The 15421-nt window shown below is 58.8% G+C and overlaps 1 protein-coding gene and 1 long non-coding RNA gene across 13 annotated transcripts in view; one reads left to right on the top strand and one right to left on the bottom strand.

The window, feature by feature from the left end:
- LOC112665751 (cadherin EGF LAG seven-pass G-type receptor 3) overlaps nucleotides 1-15421 on the bottom strand; it is a 36813-nt gene that overhangs the window by 6689 nt on the left and 14703 nt on the right. For 2 of the 12 annotated variants that reach the window (XM_025455750.3, XM_025455752.3), the window contains 16 exons: nucleotides 15002-15157; nucleotides 14442-14616; nucleotides 13629-13796; nucleotides 13271-13397; nucleotides 12981-13187; nucleotides 12599-12773; nucleotides 12256-12368; nucleotides 11735-11814; nucleotides 11157-11283; nucleotides 10640-10756; nucleotides 10384-10532; nucleotides 9989-10104; nucleotides 9561-9719; nucleotides 8942-9142; nucleotides 7662-8550; nucleotides 4570-6304 (listed from right to left, as the gene is read on the bottom strand). In XM_025455750.3, the coding sequence (XP_025311535.2) occupies nucleotides 6277-6304; nucleotides 7662-8550; nucleotides 8942-9142; nucleotides 9561-9719; nucleotides 9989-10104; nucleotides 10384-10532; nucleotides 10640-10756; nucleotides 11157-11283; nucleotides 11735-11814; nucleotides 12256-12368; nucleotides 12599-12773; nucleotides 12981-13187; nucleotides 13271-13397; nucleotides 13629-13796; nucleotides 14442-14616; nucleotides 15002-15157 (2987 nt within the window). In that variant the 3' untranslated portion in view covers nucleotides 4570-6276. The other 10 variants (XM_025455751.3, XM_025455753.3, XM_025455755.2 and 7 more) reach the window with 8 other exon arrangements.
- LOC125753136 (uncharacterized) lies at nucleotides 1529-5238 on the top strand. The gene is made up of 2 exons (XR_007404210.1): nucleotides 1529-2102; nucleotides 2320-5238. It is a non-coding gene; the product is annotated as an uncharacterized LOC125753136 (long non-coding RNA).

Below are 15421 nucleotides of genomic sequence, written 5' to 3'. Positions count from 1 at the left end.
GGTGGTGATGGGCAGACACTCTGGGGAACTGGGAGAGGAGGGTGGGGATGGGTTTGGCAGTGGTGGGGTCAGGGTGGGGGCACAGGCTCCTGCCTGCTCCGCACCTGGAAGAGGCCGACCAGGACACTGAGCGTGGAGGCCAGCTCCACCCGGGTAGCATCTCTGGTCGCCTCATCGATTGTGGAGTTCACAGCCTGCAGGAAGTTCTCATCTGGGGCCAGGGATTCTGTCACACTGCCCACCATCACAGACATGACAGCAAAGGTGCCTGCAGGGGTGGGTCAGGGTGGGTCTGAGGGCAGAGGATGCTGCCCTTCCCTGGAGCTCTGCCCTTAAGGGGAGAGGTTAGGAGATAGCCCGTTCCAGAGGAGTATCTTCAGACTCCACTAGGCATTAGAGTCCATGCTCGTGGTCAAGGATGAACCCTGAACTCAAGGCATCTTAAGGGTGGCTAGAAATGTTGGCCCTGCCCCACCTGTGTCCATCGGCTCAGAATCACTCTCCTTGTAGAAGGTGAGATGGGGAAAAGGGCTCGGCCAGCCTCAGGCTGGTTAGGCCTCTGCCAAGTTCTGGACCCCTCAAGTCATCTCACCCACATCCTCCTGGAGCCTGGGCCCTGAGCTATTCTGAATCTGCGGCCCCATAGTCAGAGGCCTAGTCCTGCCTGGGAATGACCTCGGGCCAGCCTCCCACTGGTCCAGCACCGATGCTGTCCCCCTCTCCAAGTTCCCTCTCCCCACTTAGCCCTCCCTCATCCTGTCCTCCACAGGGAAAGGTGGACAGCCTCCTGCAAGGCCAAGCCTGGTTCCACTTACCCACAGAGATATGCCGGGAAGTGCCAAACAGGAAGTAGACAAAGACAGGATAAAAAGAGCTGTAGAGGCCGAACACGGGGGGCAGTCCAGCCAGGAGGGCATAGGCTAGGCCTGGAGGTAGAATGGTAGCAATGGAGGCTTGCAGGCCAGGGCCTTGAGAAGGATGAGGGAATCCCAACCCTAGGTCATGGTCCATAGTTCCAGGGGCAGGGCTTATAGCTTCAGATTACAGAGGGGCATGAGACCATAGGGCTTCCACGACAGGGCCTTGATGGATTGCAGATCACTCTTCACCTCTGGAAGAGGCTGAGGGTACAGCCTCTGGGTCAGGTGTGGCTCACCTTGTGGTAGCTGCATAATGGCCACACTCAGGCCAGCCAACAAGTCGCCCAGGAGCCAGTCTCGCAAGGGATACCGAGGTAGCCAGGCCAAAACCGGAAGGTGTTGGAACAGAAGGGCTCGGGCCCGAGCACGGGAGCACCTGGGGACACAATGGTGGATTGGGGACAGGGTCTACCTAAGTCCTGCCAGTGCCCCCCAGACCCCCATCCTCAGCCTTACTGAAACCAGGTTCGCCACTGGCGGGTCCCAGTTGCTGAGGTCCAACACCCCAGCTCCTCCAGCTGTTCCTGGTTAAGCAGTGGCCGCTCCACATGGTAGTCTCGCTTCCTTAGCTCCATGGCTTGTGGCACAGGCAACAGCGCCTGTGTGTCCCTCTGCCTAGGATGGTGAGAGCAGAGTCACAGTGAGTGTACCCCTGGCCCAACCTCCCTCACACTTCCACCTGGGATCAGAGTCACCCACTTGACTTTTCTAGGCCTTAAGATTTAGGTAGGTCCAGCTTTCAACTGGACCCACGCCCAGCCAGTGGCAATTCTTGAACTTTGGCTGGGAAAAGTCTCTTGCTGGGCCAAAGTTCCCTATGAAAAGATAGCAAGATGAGTACAATCCATACCTCCAACCCAGGTATAGCTGCCCACCTGTCAGTGTTCTATGAGGCCTGGTCCCCAGCTGCCTGTCCCCCCTCCCAAGACAATCCCTGTCCAGTGAGCTCAGTGCTGGCTGAGAGCACACACAAGGAAGGGACAGGGGTTCAGTTCTTCAGGCAGGCTCCTCTTTAGAGTGGCTCCCATCTAAGGGAAGGAAAATATTGGGACTAAGGTTGCCCCTGGGCCTCCAGCCTGGGAGTCCAGGTTGTGAACAAACTCAGGCTTAATCTGGGAAAGCCAGGGGATGGCTCTCACGTGGAGAAAGGGGTCTCACTTCGCAAGCTCCTACTACTACCAGGTGCTTTTTCTTTTTTTTTTTTTTTTTTTTAATTTATTTATTTATTTATTTATGATAGTCACAGAGAGAGAAAGAGAGAGAGGCAGAGACATAGGCAGAGGGAGAAGCAGGCTCCATGCACTGGAAGCCCGATGTGGGATTCGATCCCGGGTCTCCAGGATCGCGCCCTGGGCCAAAGGCAGGCGCCAAACCGCTGCGCCACCCAGGGATCCCCCAGGTGCTTTTTCTAACATAGAGAAAGCTCTCACCTGACGGGAAAGTTTGCACCAGTCAGGTATGTGCTGTATTCAGTGAATCTCTTATCCACCCAGGGGCTCCCACCTGAAGGGGAGAGGGGAGAGGAAGAGGGGACCTCCCTTGGTAATAGGAGATCTGTGGGGAGGGAGTTCTTATTCGAGGAAGCTCATACTGGGAGGAAAACTTTCTTAGTGGGGAAACTTTTCACCTGCCAGGAAAGCTAGGAAAGTTCTCATCTGGAGGGTACTCTCACCTAAGGGAAGCGCTTACCTGGCGGAGGCTCCCACCCGGAATGGTTGAAAGCTCTCACCTGGGAATAGACCTCAGGGCAGGTGGCTTCCCTGCGGGGGAAATTCCCCCGCTGGGAAATTTTTCTGGAAAGCTCTGACCGAGGGGTAGGATCCCACCCGAGGGGTAGGAACTCCCCTGGGAAGAACCTCTAACCTGGATGTCCTGGTTGGAGCGGGGAGCGGAGTAGGCGCAAAAGGCAAATCCTCAAAGACTCTAGGCACTGCCGTCTCTCAGAGATCTTTGAGCCCCCTTGCCCCTCCTCCGTGAGTCACTCAGGTGTTCTTAAAGGGCTCCCCCACTCCCCAGGACGCGGGGTTGGGGGGCGGGGCCTGGATCCTTGGCCCCTCCCCCTGGGAGGGCACCTCGGCCCTTCCAGCCGGACCCCTCATTCCCGGACCAGAGGTACAGCCGGATGGGCTCAGGCCAGCGCTGCGGAGTCGGTGCGGCGACCTCCCGGCCCCAACGCGCCCAGCGGCTCACCTCCGGGCCGGGGCTCCTCCACACTCAGCCGCCTCCCGCGGCCCGAGGCCAGCCCGCGGGCGGCGCTCGAGTGGCTCCGCACACAGCCCTCGGGGGCGGGGGGCGCGCCGGCTCCCGCCCCCATCCCTCGCTTCCGGGGGCAGCCGCCTGCAGAAAATCGGCAAAGCAGCAAACCGAGGCGTCGCAAGGGGAAGACGCCTGCTGCGGACCTGGCGGTACCCCTCCGCGCTAACCCAAGCCGGCACCTACACCCGGGCCACGCGGCAGCTCGAGGACCCGGACGCGGGGAACCCGGGCTGCGCCCTGCACTCACCCCGAAGCTTCAGACGGCCCCATGGCCAGCGGGCCGCCTGCCAGGTGGCAGCTGCTCCCTAAGCGCTCGCGCGGGAGGCCGCTCGCGCTCCGGATGGGTGTCGGGGCCCTACGGTGCGCTCCAAGGGGCCAATCCCCGCACAGGCCAGAGCAGGCCTGGGCCAATCAGCGAGCTCGGGCGGGGCCTAAGGGTCGTTCTCTGGGCGGGGCGAGCCCCGAGGCGGAAGGTTTAACCCCTTCCTCCCCTGCGGCCTGGTTCGTGCTGCCCCTCTGGGCTCGCCGAGTCCGCCTCCCTGAGCCGGATGGAACTTCGGAACTGGGACCGAGGATCCGCGCTAGACTGGCCGTAGCCGCGGCCCCGGGTACCTGGGTACGACGGGGCGGATACCAGGTTCTGGCTGACCGCGGAAGGTGCCCGCGGGAGGGGGAGGGAACCCCCCCAATGGGCTGCCTGGGGGTGCTTCTGGGAACCAGGACCTTAGCCCTCCTTGGGGTATCCGGTCCTTGGGGCTTCTTTTGCCTCCCACCGAGGGCGCCACCTTCAAGCTTTCCCCTGAAGACCAGGCAATGTCTGACGCTGAAGGTGCCCAAAGCCTCCCTTCAACCCTGGACATCAAGGCGTGAAATGAGGCTGCGAGGTTTCCCTCCCGTACAGAGCCTGGCATCTGGCCCGGAAGGTTTCTGCCTGAGTGGGGAAGGAACACGATGTGCTGGCCAGTTGGAAGCCTGAGAGGCTAGTGGGGGTCAGTGCTGTTCATGGGCCGAGGGGTTAGCAAGGGCAGTTCCTGGGATGGGTTGGAGCCCTGGCCAGGGCAAATGCCAGCTTAGAGTCGCAGGCCTGAAGACCAAGTCATTGTACTGACACCTTGAAGAGAGAGGGGGGTTCCCTGGCACCTTACTCCCAACACCTGTGCTCATACTTCTAGCCCCTGATCACAAGGCAGTAGGCCAGAAGTCAGGGTGAAAGAGATGGAAACCTGGTCCAAATGTCAGATGAAATAGGCTAAAAATAGCTGAATATTGGGGGGGGGGGGAGAGAAGTGCTCAGATTTCTTTCAAAGGTCAGCTGGGCCTGAATCCTTCATAGCTACCCTCTTACCCTACCCTGTCCTCCCCACTCCCACCCCCAAACAGAAAGAAGCAATAATCATTTTCTATAGAAGTTTATTCCCAAAACAGAGCGCGGCTTCACGGAACAATTTACACAGACAGGGAAAGGGGCCACTGGGCTGGAGCAGGGGACCCCCAGAGAGGGACATAGCAAGGACAACCCCCTCTCCCTACAGTGGACCCCTCACCCTTCAAGGGCTGGGGTCATTCTGGGTAAGGAGAGCTGGAGTCCTGGCTGGCAGGATTTGGCACCAGTCAGCAAAGTAGAACTTTTAATCTCCTTGGAAACTGCCTCCTAAGAGTATGTGTAGGGCAGGAGGGTGTCTGCATAGATCCCCTACAACCCTGCACAACCCACTGTTCCTAGCCGTAAGAGGATGCCTACTCTGGAGGCCTCTGGGTCTGCTGTTCAACAGAGGGCTCAGGGCTGACCTTTGGCCTGGGAGAGCTAGGAGCTAGAAACCCCTCAAGATGGCCAGGTCCAGGGTCCTTAAGCCCCTCTCCCACCTTCCCATCTTTCACTTGTAAACAAAGGGGGAGGAGAACCCACATTTTCAACTGTAAACAAAGTGTAAAAAGTTCAAAGTTGTAAGTTGTAAACAAAGTTTTAAAATGTTTTAAATCTTGACCTGTAAACAAAGTAACAAAATCTAAAAGTCCCCAGTTCTGGACATCAGACAAAGCAATAAAAGAAGAGTTTTGTGAACAGGGTCCTAACAGTCATTTTTCCCTTTAGAAGGGGATAAAGTAGGGTGGAACGTGGAATGAATTACTGCAGCCCAGGCGCCCAGGGCCAGGAGGGTCCTGTAAACATGGGAGGCAGTGGCACCTACATTCTGTGTCTTCAATTCTCTTTCTGTTCCCCTTGCTCCCCCTCTTACCCCTATCCTTAGGAAGAAATTCTAGCAAAGGGCAGTGTCAGGGAATCAAATGGCACCACAGACAACTTCTGCTCACACCAGAGGCAGGGGCTGGCGAATGACCCCCCAGTCTACCCTCTGCAGGAATGTCTGAATAGAGGCCTGAGCTCCTCCACATGGGAGAAAAGAAAGCCTTGCTCTGTAAACATGACATCTGCTGCTCCACCAGCGCCCCACAGCATCAGTCCTAGGTCATAAGGCAGTAAGTGGCAGGGACTCCACATAAGAAACACACACATCCACGGGGAGGGGCAGCATGAGCAAGCCCCATGAGGAGGTCAGAGGACCCCTGTTTCCAAGACCAACCCCCAGTCCCTGAAGTTTGGCCCTCGGAGCATCCGAGAAAAAGCAAAGATCAATTCTGTACTTTAGGCCCTCATGATATTCAGATCAAAGGATGGGGGCTATTTGCCCCTCCTGTCTGAATCCACCCCAGTCAAATGAGAGGAAAGAGCATATGGTTTGCCAGGGACCCAAATGGGGCCAAACACTGCACCTCTTACCCTCTGTCCCCTTCCCCTCCCAGCCCAGCCTCAGAACCCCGGGAGACAGAAAAGCGGAAAAATAACATAAGCATATCTCTCTGGTTACAAAGGTACAAAACGTATAAAAGTCCTCCTTTCAGTTCTCTCACCCTGCACCTGCTACACACCTGCTCACATGCTCACAGACGGAGCATGGAGCCTCGGCATGGCAGCCACAGGCAGAGCTGGGGGTGGGGTAGGTAGAGACTGCCTTAGGATCAGCCCCTCACTCCTGGAGTCTCTTCTGGTAGCTCAAATCCTCCATCGCCCTCAGCCGTTCCTAGTCCATGAGTCTGGCCCTCAGGAGTGGCCCTCGCTTCTGGGAACTCTGCAGAATTGAATGCAGTGGTCAGAGGTGGTGGCTGACAATGAGTCAGGGGGTTCTGGGATCCCCCACAGCCTGGGTCCCCACCATCTCAGCACCCCCAACCCCATCACCTTCTCCCTCTCAGTCCCCAGCCCCCTTACACCCCCTTCCAGGGTTCTCAGACCCCTTCTGCACCCTGAGACTCATCAGCAAGGCCCCTTGGTCACCTGTTTTCTCTCTAGGCACTCAGCGAGCACCTGCCATGCACAGATACTAGGTTAGCACTTGACAGGTTCTGTCTCAAAAAATCACCACATCTCAAAGAGTTTGTTACTACAGACACATTTTACAGATATGGAAACGGAGACTCAGAGAGGTCAAGTGTGACTTCAGAGCCTGAACCCCTGTGTAGTCAGTCCCCTAGGACACCTTCCCTACCATCCACCAGCCAGACCTCAAGGCCAGAGCAATACTCAGAGCTCAGAGCTCTCCCTCAGCCCTACCTCAGGCATCTTTCCATAATCCCTGGCACCAGGCCCTAAATCCCCGGCTCCTCCTCCCTTTCTCCTCCTCTGACTCTGCTTGGGTTCTATGAGTCTCCTGCACCACTCCTGGCATCCCTTCCCCTCAAAGCCTCCTTTCACCTTGCAGACCTCCACAGAGCCTAACCTAGCTGTTTCTCCTTCCTGAAACTCAACTCTTCTCTTGGCTTTCGTGGCTGGCAAGCCCTGGTTCCTCCCTACTTCCTCTCTGACTCCTGTGTACCCAGCTGCTCCCCACCCTACAGATGTCCCACAGGAACCTGAGATGCAACAGGCCCCGAGTCAGCTCCTCTGTGTTCCATCTCACATTGCCCGTAGGTACAAGGAGACTCACATTGATTAAATAAAGAAGTGGGTAAATTATTTACTTTCAAAATTAGCTCTTCACCCTGGCATATGAGATGCCCATATCCTGACACTACTTCTGGGCCCTCCTTAACCCTTACCACTCCTAAGCAAAGCATCCCCAGTAATGATTCCTCCTCTCCCCCTTGCCTCTTGTATGTACCATGTTATCTCCTACTTCTAGACCTTGGCTCCTGATCTTGCCCCCTCCACTAGTCCAAACCCTTTGGAAGGCACTTATCTCTCTTCCCTAGCCCGGGAGGTACAAGGGGAGGGTGGCTGGCACCAATCCTACACCGGTAGGTCACCGCTAATCACACTGCTAATCACACTGCCGTTCCCTGCCTGTGGCGCCTGGCTGTGCTGAGCCTGGGGTAGCCCACACCGTCCACCAACCCACACCTACGTTCTGTGGCAAAACACAGGGCAGGGTACACAGGAGGTTGCCTTAAGCTAATGAGGGTGTAGGCAGGTGGCCACACACTGCTTACTCTGAGTCTGGAGACAGCTCCGAGATGCTATGAGATGTAGCAGAGCGTGGTGTGGAGGGCCCAAGCGCAGAGGCCGTGGCAGAAGGCGTGGCAGTGGTGTGAGGGCCCGAGGGCGTGCTTGAGGACTGCACAGAGGAGGAGAGAGCTGAGGAGTTGAAGGAGGCCAGGATAGAAGAAAGAATGTCCAGCTGCTCTGTGGAGGGGCCATGGCTAGGGCCACTGGCTGGGTCCTCCCTAACTCTGAGTAGCTGTGGGGGTGGCCCAAGGCCTTCTCGTGAGGGGTGCCGGCTAGGCACACGGTCCAGCTGCTCCCCTGAGTTCGATCTCCTGGACAGAGAATCCAGGGGCCGCGATGGCAAGAGGGGGTCCCTTGAGAGTTGCCGCTGGGGAGAGAGGGGCAGAGGCGGGGGCTGTAGGTCAAGGTCCCGGGCACTGTGGGGCAGGGGCAGTGTGCTCAACCACTCGCAGGGTGCCCCTAGGTCCAGAGCATCGCGTGACCCGAAGCGGCCAGCCCTGGCACCAGGGTAGTCCCTGGGTGGCTGTCTCCGTGGTAGGGTACTGCCCCGATCTCTGGGCTCCAGGCGGCCTGGCGCAGCATCCAGGCGTTCCTGGGAGCCTGGCCGACTCAGGGGACGGAGAATAGGGGCAGGGGCCTCCTCCAGTCGCTCACGGCTCAGTTGCCGCCGGAGGAGCAGGTCCAGCTGTTCTCGAGAGGAGTAGCGGCTGGCTGGCTGTGAAAGGCTGCCTGTGGCCCCACCAGCATAGATGCGACCATAGGAGGCAGCTGGCACAGCACGGTGGCCCAAGGTGGCTGCACGGCACCAGGACAACTCTGGGGCACCTCGGGTCTGTGGCACCAGTGGGTACTGCAATCGGTTCTTCAGGATGCCTACGTGAGGAACAAATGGGAGATAGGGTCTGTATGGGGGTGGGGGGAGCAGACATTCCCTGGGTCTTGGGATGCAGCTGCCCCTGGGATCCCTCTGACATAAGGCTGAGGGCAGAAATCCCTTGGGGAGTGGCAGCAGCAGTCTCTAGGGATTCCACAGTGGCAGCAGGACAGGGCTCAGAGTGGGGAGACAGTAATCCTCGATCAGGACAGGGTCTGTCCCCATAGTGCAGGAGTAAGGGCAACAACCCCCTACCCTCGAGATCAGAGGAGGGACAGTCCCCAGGTCCTGGCAATGCAGGTCTGGGTCAAAGTGGCAGGAATCCCTTGGATGGGGGTAGAAGCAGTTCCTGGGGTCCCTGAAAGTATAGGCCAAGGTCAGGGATCATACCTTTCCTCTGACGCTGGGCCCGGCCCAGGGAGGTTTCATCCCCACTGGTCAGAGCCAGGTCTGGCTGGTTGTTGTTGGCTGCATCCTTGCTGGTGTCCAGTCCCAGGCGCCTTTCAGAGCCCCAGGTCTGCAGAGCACAGGGAGTGGCCTCGCATTCCCCCAGGGCTGGCCAGTAGGATAGAAGGTCATTGCCATCCACATCTGTAGAGCCAGAGCAGGTTACAGGAGCCTCTGAATTGACTCCATTGTCTTATGAATCCTGTGATCCAGACTCAGTGACTGCCCCCGCTCCCCCAACTCTAACAACTCCTGAAACCCTGGCTGCTCTGAGTGGAGGTAGGAACAAGAGGGCATCTCTCAGAAATCAGTGGAACCATGGAGAGGACTAATGATGAGCCTGCCACTCTGAAGGTGGGCAGATACTAGGGGTGGGGGAACTTGATGGCTGAGGGGTTGGGAAGAACCAAGAACCTGGAAGAACCAAGCGGGCTGACCCCTAACTCTCAGGAAAGAAAAGGGGCTGGAGGGATGATATGTCACCCTGTAACATCCCTGACTTTGACCCTAATGGAATAGAGGGTATCTCTGGGTCACTCATGGGGTCAGAGTATGCCCTCACCTTTGGGGTGAGTGAGGAGCCTCTCACTCTGGGCAGCCCGGCGGAGCGGACGCTGGAAACGCCCCCGTGTCCGGCCATTGTCCTCACTTTCTGAGGATGGGATGGACAGACTTCGTTCCTCCTCCAAAGACAGGTCACTGTCGGAGTCAGAGTCCGCGGCTGGAGGTAGGAAAGTCAGAAGAGGGAAGGCATGTCAGTGGCTCCAAGGGACAAGGAAAAGAGTGTGGAGCTGTGTCTTAGGGTAGCTACAATGGGAAACTGGGGCTGGAGACCTAGGCAGAGTCTGGAGCAGGTATTGGTGCAGAATGGCTGGGACTTGGCAGGAGAACCAGGTGTCTCCTGGGGCAGTGACCTGGGGGGAACTTGCCCACCACAGTCAGCCGCTGCTCTCAAGAAAGCCCAGGCCCACCCCCAGCCTAGGCCCCTACCTCCACCAGCATCTCGATGGAACATGGCCACATCCAGGTCAGTGGGGCCAGCATGGGCCTGGAGGCTGTGGTCAGTGTGGTCAGCAGCGGAGCCATGTCGAACCAGGACATTGTCCCTGGAAATGCAGGAGTGCCCCAGCCACCCATCAAAGAGGGATGTGATAGGGTACTCTGGGGACTGGGGTGTCTGTGAGCACATAAGGCCAACTGCTGTGGGATGGCTCTGAAGGCACCCCTGGGTGTGCAGCAAGAAGCATCTGGAGGAGAAATAGTAGCAGAGTCCCAAGTGCCAAGACAGGTGAAGCCACCGTTCTGGGACCGGTAATGCCAACCTCTGGTCAAGGGGGACAGGTCTGAGCAGTACAGCCCCCTCCCATGAAGACCTCTCTGCTCACCTGAGGTAGCCACGGCCCCGCTGGCTGTCTTGGTCCTGGGTCCGGCCGGAGCGGGCACTGCTCACTGAGGAGACAGTGGAAGCTCCCAGAGTGATGCGGATGAGGCCACTCTCTTCAAAGAGGGCTGTGTTGTTGTAAGCCCCGTGCCCCTGCAGGAGGTGGGTACAGACAGGAGTGTGAGCCAGCTCTGGAGAGGCTCCCAACCCTGGCCTCCCAGGGCCCCTGCCCAGGTTCCCCAGACCTGAGAGCCCCTTACCGTGCCCGGGGCCGGCCTTGCTTCCTCAGGTGCTGCCTTTCTGCCCAGACAGGCTGGTGTCCAGGCAGCACGAGCATCTGCATTCAGGATACAGAAGAGCAGCAGCACTGCCAGGCCCTGTGGTAGCAAGGGTCAGTATGGAGTCAAAGAAGGTTAGTGAAAATCAGTGAGAGCTTAGAACTGAGTCGCAGGTCAGAGGAGGAGTACCAGGGGGTCCGTCAGGGCTGGGAGAAGTCACTGTGGCTCAGCAAGGGGGATTAGTCATCACAAGTTAGTGTGAGGGAGTGAGGAGCCAGGGGCGACCCAGTAAAGGAGTCAGGCAGTGACGGGTCAGAGGGGCACAAGTGACTAAGCTGTGGAGGTCAGTGCTGGAGGAGGTCAACCTGGGACGAGCAGCCTGCCCATCAGCAGTCTACCGGGAGGAGTGAGCCCTAGATCAGGTGTCAAGGGCCCACCAGGGTTGGAGCCACCCCGCTGAAGCCCCCCCTGGCCCAGGGTGGGAAGGGGTGCCGGGTACCTGGAGGCCAGAGAGCGCAGCGTGGAGGTAGTGGAAGGCCAAGACGCTGTGGTTGACTGCCAGGAGGCCGAAGAGCCAGGAGGCACTGACAAGGAGAAGCAGCAGAAAGCAGCTACGAAGGCTCCTGCTGCGGGATATGGGAGGACACAGGGGACACGCAAGCGTCAAGCAGGGCTCGTGTGCGGAGCACACAGGGGACATGGAAGGACAGGAAATCACACAGGAACACAGCAGTCTCAGGAAGACACTATGGGAGACTACGGGAGGTCACTGAAAGAATCAGGAGGATACTCAGGGAGCCACGAGGGAACATGGGGAAAACATGTGGGAGGTGGGGGCGCTGTGAGAGGAATGTGGGAGACAGCAGGGACACAGGGAGTAGGGGGCAAAGTGAACCACCCAGGCCACAGGAGACTTTGGGGACAGCAGGGCAGCAGCACATGCGGGGGCGCCAGAGAGGGACCACTGGCCAGGGCAGGTAGGACTCGATCCCCATACCCAGCATCTGGAGCCCAGCCTGCCCGGGAGAGGACTGCCGTTCTAAGAACCTCCCCGCTTTCCCCAGCCAGCCAACTCACAGCACGGAGGTCTTCTTGGCCTCCCTCTGCCCAGTGGCGCAGGATGTGCGGGCAGCGAGGAGAAGCATGGTCCCATTCATCTGGACCCGCGGCCAGACATGTGGAGCAGGGGTGGGGCAGAGAGAGACAGAGACAGTGAGAGAGAGACAGGGACAGAGAGAGACCAGGCTGCACAGAGAGAGGCCGAACCAGGGAGAGACACGCAAGTGCATGGGTGCACACGCACACAACAGGGAGAACAGAAACAGAGAGGACCTTAGAGGAAGTCCGAGAGAGGGAACCAGAGTGGGACTGAACAACGGAGACAGGGATTCACAGACAGAGAGAGGCAGCCATCTTTCTGACCCGACACCTCCCATCTCTGTGCCAGTGGAGTAGAGAACAGGAATTGAGGTCACGCCCCGGAAAGCCGTGGACCGCCTCCGCCTGGTACCCTGGCACTGACACCACCGCACCTGCTGCAGGGCCACTCCCCAACACCTGCTGTGGAGCACACAGGTGCCCTGTGTGAACACACTCACCACAATGACAAGGATGACAGGACCTGCGAAGCTCCAGATAAGGGGTTCATGGATGGAGATCCAGCAGAAGTCAGGGTTCCCATAGCCCTCGGGATCCAGGCCAACAGCAAGGCCTGTAGGGGAGGAGAGGAATGATCAAAGGGGTATGTTCTAGAGCAGCTGACCCTCTCATACATGGGGAGAAGCTGGTGTGGGGCACAGGCGAGCAAGCTCCTCCGTGCATGCAGCAGGTGAGGATTAAGATCAAAGTAATGATTATGATTAGGGGCAGAGGCAAGGGTCAGGCCATGTGACAGAAGTTGGGGATCACAGGCCTAGATAGGTTAGGAAGCAGAGCCCTTACCCAGCAGCACGGCAGGGACACCCCAACCCAGGGCGTGGTAGAAGCGCATGGCGCCACGGTCCACATTGCGTGGTTCAACCTGCATGCGGTAGAGGTGGAGCCCCTGCACGAGGAGCCACGCGAAGGTGCTGAGGAAGAAGTAGTGCAGGAGGATGGCGACCGCGGTGCACACCAGCTGAAGGCAGGGTTGGGGGGCGTCAGCACTGCTCCCGCCTCCCCCCACCTCTGACCCCTAAACCACAGCACCTTATCCCAGGATCCTGCCCCAAACCCAGGCCCCAACCTGAGCATCCCTGGCCCTTAACCCTGAACTTTGGCTCCAGGACTTCCTGGGCCAGGTTGAGGTCATCAAGACACAGGTCCCCTGGCCCTGACCCTGCACCTGGTTGTGGGTCCTGTGGATTCCCAGCAGGAAGAGAAGCTCTGCCACGCCCAGGGCAGCCGCCACATTGGCATGGATTCCACGCATGTTGGACTTGAGGCTGCGCAGGCTCAGTAGGACAGCTGCGGTCAGAAGCAGTGCAGCCACAGACACAGCCATGACCACATGTGTGAACACAGCCAGCAGCTCCAGGTCACCTTCCAGCCGCTGTGGGGATAGGGTTGGTGGATAACATCCCACCCCTGCCCTTTGGCCTGCCTCCATCCTCAGGACTCTGAACATAGTCTCACCTCACGGGGGGATGCATCCATAAGGACCCCAAAGGTGCCTGTCCGGCTGCAGCGACACCGAGCATGAGACCCATTCCTGTGCACCAGCTCACAGTCCCGTGCCGTCCACATGCCGTGCTGGTCTGCCCTGCAGCCAGAGGCGGGTTAGATCTACCATCCCCTCAGGGCAGTACCCCGCAGACAGGTGGGAGGTTTGTGACACATAGTGTGGGGGGAGGGTGTTGGGGGTGTGTGAAGGTGGGGAGCAGCAGTCCTAATGGGCCTGGGTGCACAGGGACATTGGTGAGGGCCCCAAGGACAGGCTGGGCACTCCAGGGGCCAACAGGGGACCAAGGGTTTCCGGAGTAGAGGTCCTCACGGGCCAGGTGGGTCCCACTGCACGCAGATCGCCTTGCTCCGATTCGCTGTCTGCAGCAGGCGGAACTCCAGGCTGATGGGGGACTCCAGAACACCGCTTAGGAAGTTGCGTCGGTGGAACACAGCCACACTGACCACCGGGGAGTTCATTACAGGGTTCTGAGGGAGCCTGAGGAGACACCCAACCTGGGCTCAGACACCGCTGACCTCCCCAAGCTCTGACTACCTACCTCACGGTCTTCATGCCATTGGCATGGCTGACCGAGAGTCCGGGATGCCCAGAGTGGAAACAATTTCTGGGCTGCTTCAAGACCCTGAGTTCAATGGCCTAGCTGGGCTGTCACAGTTCTGCAGGAAAAGCAGATTCTCTGCAGCCGAGAGATTGCAGACCCACTGCCCACACCGGGGTGTGTGGCCCGAGCAGCCGCAGACTGCCTCAAACTGTCTTCCCTGCCACCCCCATCTGACCTCCATCGGTCAGTCCGTCTTTGCCTGTTAGCCAGTTTGCCTGTCTGTACCTGGCTCCTGTGCCTCTCCTTTATGCGCCAGCCCCCACCTGTGGCTGCAACCCAGGTGGCTCTGTGTCTGTCTGTGGCTCTGTGTCTGTCTGCAACCCTGCACAACCCCACAGAATGTGATTCACATGAAAGCCAGCGTGGACAAGGCTCCCTGGAACTGTGTACAGGAGGTATCTCAGGATGACGGGGAACCTGTTCATTTGCCCACCAAAAAAGGGGTGCTTGGCTGGGTAGAAGCTTGCAGGAAGCTCAGGGGAGGGGCCTGGAAGTAACTCCTCCCTCCCCCACCGAGGTACCTGGCACCTCTGCGCTCAGCCTGGAACTGGGCAGGAAGCAGCCCCCCCAAGGTGCGGTAAACAAGGAGGATGACAATGGAGATCCCAGGCTCAGGCTCGGGCTCCAGGGGTGCTGGAGGAGGGGCCACACTTGAGGTGGTGATGTTTTCCACTTTGCCGCTGCCTGTGGGCAGAACTGCCAGGAGAGGGAGAGGAACCACCATCAGCAACCCCCAAGCTCCCACAAACCCAGCTCTGAACCAACCCAATGCCGCATCAAGCATGGGAATCTCTTCCCTGAAGATCCAGAACTGGGAGACAGGGGAGCAGAAGCCCATGTCCCCTTCGTCCCCAGGGCTGGATCCTCAACATCAAAGCCCAGGAGAGATCATCTCGGGAGAGGGAGAGAATGTGGTGAGGTGAGAGCAGTGCGGAGGGCTGGCACGGCAGGGTCTCACACAGGGGTCTGACATGGAGCAGGTCTGGCAAGGGGAGAACTGGCAGGAGGGCAACATACTATGTAGCAAAATAGGCAGGGGAGGAAATAGGACCTGGGTGGGGGGTTAGCCAAGGGCTTTCACCTGCAGGTGGAGACGGCCGCGGGGACTGGGAAGGCAGCAGCACATGTGTGTGAGGGTCCCAGGCGTCCTGGCCCCGGAAAAGGTTGCTATGGTAACGAGGGTAGCGACGGGTCCCCCGGGTGGGACTGGGGTGCTCCATGCGGTCAATGCTGAGCACTGCCCAGGAGGAAGGCGGGTGAGACCCAACAAGGATCTCCTCCCCATGCTGAAGGCCCCATACCCTCCTAGCCTTATCCTGTCCCCACGTCCTGTCCCCACGTCCCACAACCCATCAGTTCATTGCTGCCAGCACAGAGCCTGTCCCTTCAAAGCTCTGAGGGAGGTGGCACAGCCTCCTGCCACTAATGCTGACACCAATATCCCCAGCCCCTCAGACCCCCAGGTCCTTGCCCCTTCACAGCCCCCTGCCCACCCCACCCC

The sequence above is a fragment of the Canis lupus genome, chromosome 20 (genome assembly GCF_003254725.2).
Source record: "Canis lupus dingo isolate Sandy chromosome 20, ASM325472v2, whole genome shotgun sequence".
Classification (NCBI taxonomy): Eukaryota; Metazoa; Chordata; class Mammalia; order Carnivora; family Canidae; genus Canis; species Canis lupus.
This window is presented reverse-complemented; position numbering and strand designations above follow the sequence as displayed.